The sequence below is a fragment of the Podarcis vaucheri genome, assembly GCF_965113315.1.
Source record: "Podarcis vaucheri genome assembly, chromosome: Z".
In the NCBI taxonomy this organism is placed as follows: Eukaryota; Metazoa; Chordata; class Lepidosauria; order Squamata; family Lacertidae; genus Podarcis; species Podarcis vaucheri.
Genome location: NC_138758.1, coordinates 9,570,745 through 9,583,204, shown reverse-complemented (window position 1 = coordinate 9,583,204; position 12,460 = coordinate 9,570,745). Strand labels below are relative to the sequence as shown.

The 12,460-nt window shown below is 44.3% G+C and overlaps 2 protein-coding genes across 6 annotated transcripts in view; both read right to left on the bottom strand.

Moving 5' to 3' along the window:
• MTMR1 (myotubularin related protein 1) overlaps nt 1–5,750 on the bottom strand; it is a 54,294-nt gene extending 48,544 nt beyond the window's left edge. For all 4 annotated transcript variants that reach the window (XM_082207248.1, XM_082207250.1, XM_082207249.1 and 1 more), the window contains exon 1: nt 5,133–5,750. In XM_082207248.1, coding sequence (XP_082063374.1) covers nt 5,133–5,320 — 188 coding nt within the window. In that variant the 5' untranslated portion in view covers nt 5,321–5,750. The remainder of the gene's footprint in view (nt 1–5,132) is intronic.
• A 2,501-nt stretch (nt 5,751–8,251) lies between these two features.
• The window catches only part of MTM1 (myotubularin 1), a 40,894-nt gene continuing 36,685 nt past the window's right edge, over nt 8,252–12,460 (bottom strand). Inside the window, exon 15 of one of the 2 annotated variants that reach the window (XM_082207258.1) lies at nt 8,252–10,303. In XM_082207258.1, coding sequence (XP_082063384.1) covers nt 10,145–10,303 — 159 coding nt within the window. In that variant the 3' untranslated portion in view covers nt 8,252–10,144. The remainder of the gene's footprint in view (nt 10,304–12,460) is intronic. The other variant, XM_082207257.1, reaches the window with a different exon arrangement.

Here is a 12,460-nt window from a genome sequence, read left to right as displayed (position 1 = left end):
GATGATCCTTCAAACCACGGTTTTACAGATTAGAAATGAACAGCACATTTGCATTACCACTCTCTGCCCCCTCATGTGCAGATTCCCTTCTCCATTTCCATGTTTCCTTGACAGTAACATCCAAAAGGGAAAGACTATAGTTAGCACTAGCTGCAAAAGAAAGATTTTGAAAATGCACTTCAAACCATGTTTTCAAAATAGTAGTCTGGAAGTTAGCCTCAAACATATTTTGCCCAACAGACATTACAGCAAGCCAGTGCTTGAAGTGAGTAGGAAACCATCCCACTTATAAAGCAGATCTAAAACATTTTCTCGTCTTTTCAAGTGATGTAATTAAATGTGGCCTTATTTATATTAAATCATCCTGCTTTTTCTTCTTGCTCTCCCATTTTGAGCACTCCTTATAATAACCCAGAAATGGGGAAACTGGTGTATGTGAAGGCAGAGACAATTTTTGAAGAAGTACCGCATTTTTTGCCCTATAGGGCGCACCGGCCCATAGGGCACACTTATTGGGGGGGGGGAATAAAGGGGAAAAAATATTTCCCCCCCGAGCCCCAAAGAGCAAAGAAGCCATGACAGCGAACGGGATAGATCCCGCTAGCTGTCTTGGCTTCGTTTTTAGCCTCGGGGCTGGGGGTCCGGGAGCGAAGGCGAGGTTGCGCTCAACCTTGCCATCGCTCCCGGAGCTTGCTGCTATCCAAAGCCCGGGGAGCGCGGCGCTGTAGCCCGCTGCGCACCCCGGGCTTAGGGCAGCTATCCGCAAGCCTGCGGCGCCCGGCAGGAACTCCCGCCGGGCTCCGCAGGCTTGCGGATAGCTGCCCTAAGCCCGGGGTGCGCAGTGCTGCGCTCCCCGGACTTCGGGCTGCAAGCACCTATCCGCAAGCCTTCGGAGCCTACAGGAGTTCCCGCCGGGCTCCACAGGCTTGCGGATAGCTCTCTGAAGCCTGCATTCACCCCATAGGATGCACACACATTTCCCCTTCATGTTTGGAGGGGGGAAAGTGCGTCCTATAGGGCGAAAAATATGGTGTTTTAAAACATTAGTTAATTTTTCTATTGAGCAGACAAAAACAATTAACAAAAACAAACTGTGCAAAGAATAATACTAGGAAAGTCTTCTGACTTGAAAAAATAACTGGACAACAAGAGGAGAAAACTGATATCTGTTTAAGCATGAACATTTGTAACTAGAAGCATACAGATTATAGACCAAGTAGGTTTTTAGGGTTAGCAAATCCCAGAATTTTAACTGGATGACCCATTAAGTCTTAGCAAGAGGTTCTTTCTTCAAGAATGCCTAAACACTCAGGAAAAACACGAAAGCAATTTCCTGAAACAGCCTGAAGTGGTTTGGCATCAAAAACTGAGAAGACTGTCAGATTCTGGGAAGTGATGTGGGAATTTGAGATATGCTACAACCAGTTTCAGCTAGTGAAATATTGAAAGGAATGGAGACAATGTATTTTCAGTAACTTATTCTATGGAAAACAAACTTTCCTCAACCTAATGAAAGTCCACAATAAAGGGCAGGTTATATAAATGAGTCAATGTTGTTGAGAGTTGTACTAGAACTGGGGAAATCAAATTTCAAATTCATGAGGCTGATGTGGGGTGGATTTTTCCCTGAACTTTCTCTTTTTTAAAAAATATATCTCATTGGTTCATTAGTAACAATGAATGCAAATATATTAAGCAAACTGAGCAAAATGTCAAGGTTGTATTTGTTTCTCAGGTGATTGTCCCTAGTAAGTATGTGACACATTGTGAGAGGTTAAATACTTCTGGGATATGGACAATTTTTTAAAAACTTGGGATACTTTCTGTTAGCTCAATTAAAAAATACAACTAAATTACACAAATTAGATCAGTCTGGATTAGAAAATTTTTCTGATGCAATTTGAAAATATTCTGATACAAGTTACCCAACGGAAATTTTTCAAATCATAAATTTTATGGAGAACTCACACACCACTCCCCACTTCCTTTCTGCTCCCTCAGCCCCTAGTGCCTATGCCTCAGGTGTGTGGGACCTCATGCCTGCATGCCAAAAGTGGCCCTCCAGGCCTCTCTATTTGGTCCTAAGAACACTTCCCAAGGCACATCTCCTCTTCTCTGTCTACTCCATCTCTATTTAGCCCTTCCTGTGTTGCTTCTCAATGTCTATTTTAGAGTAAGTCCCTTGGGTTTGGGACTTAAACCATTTAAAAAAACAAAACAACAACACCATGTACGTCAATATTGTTATATAAATAAATAACACTATTTGGAGGGGAGTTGTGAGGAAAGGGGAGATGGAGGGACAGCAGTTTGCCTAAGGCTGCCTAATAATAAGTCCATAGCAGAGGCAGCATTTAAACTGAGGACTTCAGGGTTGGCAGCTCAGTTCCTTGTCACTATATTGCACTAGTTTATAGGATACACCATTTAATATCATCATACCCAATAGTGATTAATACATGTACTAAACATTGTATCATTTAACTATTATTTTTAATAGTAAACTTCCAAATGACTTCTAGGCAGTTTATAAAGCATAAGAACCAACTACACAATACCGTTAAGATAAAGAATAATTAAAAGTACACAGCAATTAAAATAAACAATCAAACAATCCCATTAAAACAGCAGATCAATTATAACAGCAATTAAAACAGGAGGATCAGTTCAAGAAATCACAGAAACAGCCTTTTAATTCATATTGCTACATATGAATCCTCTGGTATGTCAGCAGGGAGTGCATGCCACAACACTGGTGCCTGCACAATTCCCACCAAAGTGATGACCAGCTTTTGAAATTAATAGGTTATTTAGTAGTATGCAGTAGCCAAGCATCTCTCTGTGTGTCTCTCTCTCACACAGAGACTCATGTGGAAGTTGGAATGGCACCGGATCCCTTGAAACCACTATCAGCTGCTCAGGAGAGCTCTTCTAAAGTCCTTCTGGGCCTGATTATAGAAGCATAAAACTGTAAAGTTGGAAGGGACCCCAAGGGTCATCTAGTCCAACCCCTTGCAATGCAGGAACTAAAGCATCCATGACAGATGGCTACCCAACCTCTGCTAAAAAACCTCTAATGAAGGAGGGTCTACCATTAGCTCACTTCTCTCATTCAATCTCATAAAATGCTGGAGGGTGCATTTATCACTAGCCTCCACAAAGCAGGATGTGTCAAGTTTGGCTATTTTCATGTGTATATCCACAACCACACATACACACACACACACAAATTCTATGTGGGCTTTGGCAAAACATTTGATGAGACTCTGTAGCGCTTCCTTGGAGTGTGCTGTCAAGGCTGTTATCTGCAAACATAAGGACCCACCACACTTTTTTCTTGGCCCCTGCCACTCCTGGAATGGATGTGCACCCTGTCTTCAGCTGAAGGCATATGAGCAACAGGGAGAAGAATGTGCCAAAGAGAATTGGGGCGAGAACACAGCCCTGTTTCACATTGCTCTTTTTAGAGAAGGCGTCAGAAGCTGTCATACTGGACATTGATGCACGTTTTCATTGAAGGACACAATCATCTTGTGGAGGTAGGCATCTAGTCACATTGTGTATCCACAGCAGTGACCAGAGGAGGAATGACCACTGGCAAAAGCACAGAGAGAAGAAATGCCATGATGCACCTGTAGCAGCAAAACTTCATCTGCCCCAGCTGCAACAAAACATATCTCTCCTGTATCGGACTCTACTGGCAGAGCAGGCACTGTAACTCTCCAACTATTCGACTTCACCCTCAAAGGCACACTCTTCCACTGCCTTCCGAAACAGACGGATGCCAACAACTATACCTATACATATATACAGACACACAGAGACATAGGTGCATACATGCATATAGTATACATATATAGTATACACACACAAATACACACTCTCTCTATATTATATATATTATACTTATTATTATTTATTTCTATACCACCCTCCATCCAAGGATCACAGGGCAGATTACAATACAGTGGTACCTCTGGATGAGAACAGGATCCGTTCAGGAGCCCCGTTCGCATCCTGAAGGCGAACGCAACCCGCGACTGCGCGTGTCGCGATTCGCTGCTTCTGTGCATGCGTGTGACGTCATTTTGAGTGTCTGCGCATGCGAGAGTGGCGAAACCCGGAAGTAATGCACTCCGTTACTTCCGGGTCGCTGCAGAGCTTAACCTGAAAACGCTCAACCTGAAGCACATTTACCCGAGGTATGACTGTATAAAAATGTAAAAATACATGTATAGTATACAGAGATCTTCTTTTTCTTCTTCTCTGGCAATTGCTTGTAGCTAAGTAAGATTCTCTTCCATGAACATGGTTTTAAGGACGAGTATGTAAGTGACTATGGAGCATTGGCGTAGCGTGGGTTGTCAGCACCCGGGGCAAGGCAAGTAATTTGCGCCCCCTAACCCGTGGATTTGCGCCCCTAACCCTAACCCCCAGATGTTGTGCCCGGTGCGGCCGGCCCCCCCTGCACCCCCCACGCTACACCACTGCTATGGAGGGACATAAGTTTCCGGGTGGGAGTTGATTATGGTGAGGGTTTGCCAAACGCGCCTTCCTCTTGGCACCTTTCAAGCGTCTTCAAAGCCCATGGGCACCTTTGGAAAAGGCTGCTCTCCCATTGGAGCGCTTGCAGGCCAGTGTTTCCCAACTGTCAGTTGCATTTTTTTTGAGACAGTCTTTAAACCTCTGTTGTTGACCACAGGCTTTACGCTTTCCATTCTTAAGTTGGTAATAGAGTAGTTGCTTTGGAAGAAGATAATCAGGCATGGGAACAACATGCATGCAGACACACACACACACACAGGCATACACACGTACATATATGCATACACATGTACGTATATGCGCACATATCCATATAAATGCACACGTATATAAACATGCAGACATATACACAGACACCTTTGCACGCGTGCACCCACGTACCCACCCCATCCCCCCACCCCTTCTCTCTCGTCAACCGATGCTCTTATAACGAAAGGGACACCAGGAATAGGGAGCGGCTTCCCCCTCCCTCCGACAACACACAAGCCAATCCCCCGGAGCGTGATGAGAAGGCAGCCGGCGAGCACAAAGCGGCGGCGCTGCCACCCCCGCCGCCTCCTCTCGGGGCCCGACCCTCCCGCCCTCACCTGTCCAGGGTCTCCACACTCGGCTGGCGAGACCCGGCGGCGCTCGACGACGAGGCCGCCCCAGTCGCTGCAGCCGCCGCCGCCGCGGCCGCCCCAGGGCCGGTCACCGACGCCAGGCGCGTGGGTCTCCTGAGCGGGCCGGCCGGTCCCGCTCCGCTCTCGGCCGCCGCCGCCGCCCTGCCGTCCATGTTGCCGGTGGCCGTGGAGTGCGGCCGCGGGCGAGCGGGCAGCGGGGGCTTCCTGCTCTCCGTCCTCGCTTCCCGGCCTGGCTCGTGAGGAGAAGCAAGGAGGCGTCGAGGCGGCGGCGGCGGCAGCCGGGAAGCCAACTGTCACCTGGCGGAGGCGGCCGCCGAGGCAGCGCGCGGCGGGCTCCCTACCCACAGGCCTCCGCGGCAGGAGCACGAGAGGCGGTTGCTGAGGCGGCTGAGGCTGCGATCCTTCTCTGAGCTGAAGGGTGGGGGTAGAAAAGGGCGGGTCGGGCGGAGCCAGCCGACGGAGCGTTCGCATGAGGGGGGAACAATGTGCCGCGGCCGCCGTCGAGATTTCAGCCCCGTTCACGCGGCGCTTGTGTGTCCCCGCGCCGGCTGCGCGCAGTCCCTACTCGGAGTAGACCCGTTGGAATCCATTCCCCACCCCCACCCCCTGCTTCGACGTGTCTGCCTGCTGCTTCTCGGGTGTTTTTCCTCTGGTCATAAGCATGACTGGAACGGCAGATCATTGTTCTCGCTTTTCTGTCCCATTGGGATGGGTTCCCGCCACCCTCGCTTTTAATTCGTCCCATCTTAGCCCCCCCCCCTTTCTTCCCTTATGCCTTTTAAATCGGCGGATGACAGTTGCTGTGCGCAAATGGGACTCTCGAAATCTCCACCCTGTTTGTGGTGAAATGGACATTTGAGCAAGAGAGAGGTTTCCTTAAATTTCTCTCAAGGCAGCGGTTCTAAAACTTTTTTTAAAAAAATTCCCCTCTCTGGGGCACACTTTCAGAATGAAAATTGCCACGCCGGATTTATTTATTGGTAAGAAAACCATTGGGAAACGAAGAGGCACGACCCAGCAGTATTTGCTTTATAACACAGGACACGACTGCTTTGCACTATGATTGGTTGACATTGGAGAAAGTATAAAACAATGCTGCTGCATAAGAACATGAACGATTTCCAAAATATATCAATAAACGATCCTCCTATTTTCTAAAAAATATGTTTAGAGGTACACCCTACTCATCTTGAAATACTGCCCCTCAATGAGGCCAAACTTTGATTCACAAAATGTTTAGGGGTATGCAAACCCCTTCGTCGTACCCCCCCCCCGAAAAAAGCACTGTGTATATGTGTATAGAAACTCAATGAGAGGTGTGAACTTGCTTTTGCCTGGTAATTCCATTTATGTTAGGTCTACTTTGCTATTAATGCCAGGGTTGCAGGTTATCCCTGTATAGGGCTGCATATTCCTGCATTGCAGGGGGCTGGTCTAGACTACTAGAGGGTCCCTTTCCAACTCAACAATTCCAAGATTTATAATATGTAGTGTGCGCCTCAGACTTTGGCAAGCAGAGGGAGTTCTCCAATAAGGGTCTTACCAGGTGGTTGGTTTAGCATCACTGCACTAAACTGAAAGTATAAAGGGGATAAGAAAGGTGCAGATTAGGAGGGGGAGGGAGATTACCATTTCATAAGATTTCCTGAATTTGCTAACCAGTTATAGTGGAAATCACAAAGGACCGTCAGAATCCCCAGGTAGTTTGTTGATGTTCTCTGCCTGAGATGCTGAAGCTAATACAGAAGATCCATCTGTCAAGGCTCTTGGGAGCTACCCATCCTTGATTTAAAATAAGAGCACTCCTCACCACAATACTATTAGTGAAAACAACAGGTAATGTACCTCTCACCAGCACTGAACCCCTTAGATTTTGTAACATCCTCCCCTCCTTTACATGTGGCAGAGCAGAAAGGAAACGCATATGCTAAAAATAAACAGCACTCACAGCTGCTAATCACATGCGCTTAACTGTTTGATGAAGGTGGCTTGCATCTTCAAAATGAATTCAGGCACTTAAAAATCAAATTTCTAATATACTAGCCCATTTCACAGTCCACCGTCAATTCAGCAAGCCACTAACCAAATTAAGAATGCCCAATATAGCTGTAACTTTTAAACTTACAAAGCTTGGTGATCATTAATGTTATAGCAAGAAACATGGTTTTGACCTATAAAGCCTTGTGGCTCAGAACCCCAATGCCTCAAGGACTACATCTCCCCATATGAACCAATCTGGACCATGCGTTAGCCATCCAAGGTCCTTCTCCATGGGCCCTCTCCGAGGGAGATGTGAAGGGTGGCAACTTGAGAGTATACTCTTAGTGGGTGGTTCCCTAGAAATGGATAGATGGGAGACTGCCTGCTCCTTTCCGTGAGACAACTCCTTCTGGGGAGGCAACTAGCATTAAATCTGATCCTGACCCCACCTCCAGAGATATGTCAGAGCCAGCATGAGCAACCTTGCAGACACATCCCAAGTGAAGGAGCGCCCAGTCCCAGAACTCCAGCTTCTTGTCGCGCAAACACTCTGCCCCACACTCCAAAAGAAAGGTACAGAAGGTTGTACTGCTTGTTACAGGGGTAGGCAACCTAAGGCCCGGGGGCTGAATGCGGCCCAATCGCCTTCTCAATCCGGCCCGTGGACAGTCTGGGAATCAGTGTGTTTTTACATGAGTAGAATGTGTCCTTTTATTTAAAATGCATCTCTGGGTTGTTTGTGGGGCTGGCCCCTGGCTTGTTAGATCAATGTTATAAGGTTGCACTTAGCCATGTATATTACCTCTGGTGTACGTTCTGAACCTTGTAACCTGTAGTTTGTCTAATGTACTGATCTGATTAAGCATTAAAGGCTTTGGAAGAATGGAAGTTTGGAGTTCCAGTTCTTCGTAAGGTGGGGAGGGCCAAGGCACCTGGGAAGAGCAGTCTATAAACTGGGGCTGCTACAGAGAAGGCCTCTTCTTTATCACCACCCTTCAGACCTTCCTTGGAGCTGGTTCAATAAATTCTGTTCCGTACAGTGTGGGCCCCTAGGAATGGTGTATAGGATTGGGCTGTTTGCTACCCAGAAAAGAGGCATAAAGAAATGTTCAGCTTTTTTATTTCATATGACTTAAGCAGGTATTAAAAAATCAAGTTATACTTTCCCAAACATTAAATTCTCTAAAATTCAGGACACAGCATCACCTGTGGTGGTAGAAACATCAATCAATGGTATGCAGATAAGGAGAAGGCAAATGTATTTAAATCTGTTTTACAATACTCCCCGCTTTGCCGCAACCCCCCACCCCCTAGTTGAGCGTGTAGTGTTTTACTTAGTAAAAACAAGCAAGATAGCAATTAATCCACACTAGACAGTATGAAACATACATGATGTTTTAAGGGTTCCCGTGAAAAATGAGATGCTTAAAAACTGCAGGCAAACAAAAGGCAATTATATCAGTCTGCATAGTTTTTCAGAGTTTTATGCTCGGTCATTTAGAATAGGCTGATGGGATACGCGAGTTTCCTTGTAATTCAAGTTATGCAGTTCATCTCAGATTTGTTACCCTTACAGAAAACAACAAGCCATGTACATGTGCAATGAGATTAAAAGACAAAAGAATCAAAGGTGTGTGAAATTTAGAGGACAGGTATCAAGTGGAAGGAAATAAATCATGCATCAACTAGTGGAATTTATTACTAGTACTTCAGTCTATCCCTGAAGAAGTAGTGCAAATTTATCAGTATACTATTAACCGTATTAATGTGCTCTGCTTTTCTTTTAATGAAAATATACTATTTCTAAAATATCCCAATGTCCTCTAAAACTAATAAATTTATAGTATTTTATGGACTTTGTCTTCAGTCTTTGAAACCGAAAATATTTACACTTTACAAAGAAAAGAATACTCCAAACATTGCAAATTAATTTACAAATTATTCCTAGGATATCCTTGCCACCTTACATTTTGTAGATCAAAAATTACACATATAATAATTTACAAATGGTAGACAAACACCCTCAAAGTGTCAAATATGTTGAAAATAAGTCACGTTAGCTGCAAACAGTTCTTCACAAATCCTATTCTTCAAGATATTCTGAACTGACCAAATATCAATAAACTGTTTATCCTAAATAAAATGTGGATTAAAATATTAAGTTGCAAGGTCTGTGCTGACTTCACAAGTGCTTGTAATGTTTTTAAATGATTCCTGAAAGGAATTATAAAATTTAACAAAAAACTGACATGAAGGCAGACAGCAAACCGAGTGATCTGCAACATTTAAATATTTTCAGTGCACTCCCTATTTTCTGCATATTGTTTAATATATTTGAGAAAAATACTAATTTATTATGGGAACAAGTTATACAAGCTCACACATTATGTTCCATCTCATAAGGCTGCTGCTCTGAATAGGCACAAATTTAAGTCATGATAGCTTACCACTATCACTGAAATAAGTTTTCAGTGTAAGAAACCATATAAAACTAGTCCACACAGTAATTGATCCTCAAGAGCATGTGCCCTTAACAACTTTGCTTCTTACACCACAGGCTTCTTACATGTGCATATGATTCAGCAAATTTCTCATTGGCATCAATGGCACTTTGCTCAATATATGAACTTAAACATGCATTTTAAGTCTGAGCAGGAGAGCCTATAGACAAAAATGAATTCATACTGTCTTTAAAAAAAGATGATGGCTATTATTGAAAGCGTTAGCTATATCTATTTGGATTGCAGTAGGAGGGGAAAAGACACCTTTAAAGGTATTATAACTGCTAGTTGGATGACATTTTTCCCAGGCAAAAGTTTGTGAAAGGCACATAAATCTATTTTTAAAAGCCCACTTGTGTTCAAATCCTCTCCTATAGGGACAAAGATTTTAGGAAAAAACTCTACATAAGGCATCAATGTTTTCCTCTTGTCCAATACATCAGAATAAGCACCACTTATAACAATGTTCAAAGAAAATAATCCAACCAATCTCCTTCAAAAGTGAGTTTGCACGTGCGACATCATCTGTGAAGAAGATGAGGAGGAATTGGGAAATCTGGGGTTGTTCGCAATTTGCAGTTCTTCTAGTCGTCTCACGTAGTCATCGCGCAATGCCAGTAGCTCCATGTAACGCTGTTCCACTGGATTTGGCTGCTAGACACAGTTGAAAGATTTTAAAATATGTTATTTGGACTTAGCTGAAGATACAGAATAAACCAAGATTTGATAGCTAAATCAGATCCAAGACCTCCATCTTCAAGTCCATATGTGTAGAGATGTCTGGCTGCATTCAGATATTATGCTTTAGCAAGATTTAGCAGGTTCATGCATTTCCCTCCCAAATGGGCTCAAGGAAGAATTCAAAAACTTCTGCTTTTTGTTAAGAGTAGCTTGCTGCGCCACCTACTCAGAGCTATGGTTAACATCAACTATTTATCTTGTTTTTCACCAGTAAAGGTTCCAACATCAGTTTTTTAAAAAGGCAGTACGTGCCCTGAGGCTTACAATCTAAAAAGACAAGACGCAAAGGGAAAATAGATGGGGCGGCGGGGAGAGGAGATAAGTAAACTGAGGAACAAGTTATTCTAATGTTGCAATGACTGGCTCGGGTGGACAAGTTCAAGAAAAGTTGCCAAACACTGTCCATCTCTCAGCTGTGCCAGCAGAGTATTCCCACTTCCTCCGCTGCAGCCTGTTGTAATTGTTGCTGCCAGGCAACAGGGGGTGGGAAGATGCAGCCTCATTTTTTCTCTTCTCTCCTCTTATAACTGCCTGTAGTTAGTTCTCTATGGTTCCAAAAGCAATACTTGTTTTAAATCAACTATAATGAATTAACCACAGTTTGTTAGTATGGATGAGATGACAAACTGTAGTTGACTAGGAGCAGAAGCAAAAGTTTCCAGGCTTCCTAGTCCTAGCCCTGCAGGAGGAGAGGGGAAGGTGATCTGCATAAGCTTTGGAGCAGGTTAGATCGATCGTAGTTGAGAATGACACCAGAATTCCACCTTTCAATGAGGTCTTTCTTCAGGGTGACATTTACTTACACACACACACACACACACACACACACACACACTCTTAATACAAATAATGGCAATACATGAAATTTCTCCAAGCACTTTGCTTTCCTAGGCCCTTTCAATAACAAATCTCTTAAAGCAGAGCCTAAGTCCAGCATTGATCTGCCTCCCCAAAACCTTTATCTGCTTGCTATCAAACCAAGGAAGAGCACAAACGAGACCAGATAGTTAACGCCATTTGTGGAGGTTGGGCAGTCATTCCAGTGAACTGGGCTGCACACCTGCCCTAAAATATTTAAATGTCCCCATTCCGAGTGCTATGGTTATGTATGTGGCTAAAAAGAAACAACTTTACATATCTCTCTCCCAGTAAACTAATTTACAGGTGTGTTTTTATGTTCTAGAACGCATTTCTTTTCTATCCATGCAAAGACCTTCAAAGCAGGCACACTGGATTTATAGTGTCTGCAACTCTGAATGGTATACAGAGCATTGCCTGGCTTTCTTCCAGCCCCCAGCATGCTGTAAACACAACTGGAGACACAGTACAGAAAAACGCTGCCTTGAGGCTGCTTCTGCTTTCCAGTGGATTGCTGATAAAGACTGCTTGTTAAACACAGACGCTCTCTTCTCTCTTTGCTCCCAGCTGTTGTACCAAATATTGAGGCTAAGAAGTATCAAGTGTATCCCATCTTTTTCTCCTCAGTAGATCGACTTTTACACAGTAGTTAACCAGGAAGAGAAATACGGAATGCTTGAAGAGCAGCCAGAAGGGGTTCAATACTGAGGCAGAAAAGGGGATTACTCACCTTGCATTCTAGCTTTCTAATTCCCCAACCCCAAGCACATTCCCATGGCACGTACTTCCAAATAAATGTTCTTATGGCTGGCTTCCAGTATTACCCCAAAACAGGGAAGCAGAGAATATAAGTCCTGCTAAATCAGACCAGGGCCGATCTACGTTCTCATAGCGGCCAACCCGCAAACTACGAGAAGCCCAAAAAGCAAGATATGATTGCAACAGCACACTTCTGCTTGCGATCACCAGCAACTGAGTTTCAGAGGCACACTGCCTCAGATACTGGATTTAATATAGCCCTCATGGCTAATAGCTACTAAGAGCCACATTCTCCCTGAATTTGTGACAGGGTGACAGCCTTCACTGCATCTTGTGGGAGGGAATTCCACAGTCTAACTGTATATTCTGTGGAGAAGTACTTTATCTTGTCTGTCCCTCAATCTCCCATCATTCAGCTTCCTTGGATGATTCCCAGCTTCTAGTAAGCATAGC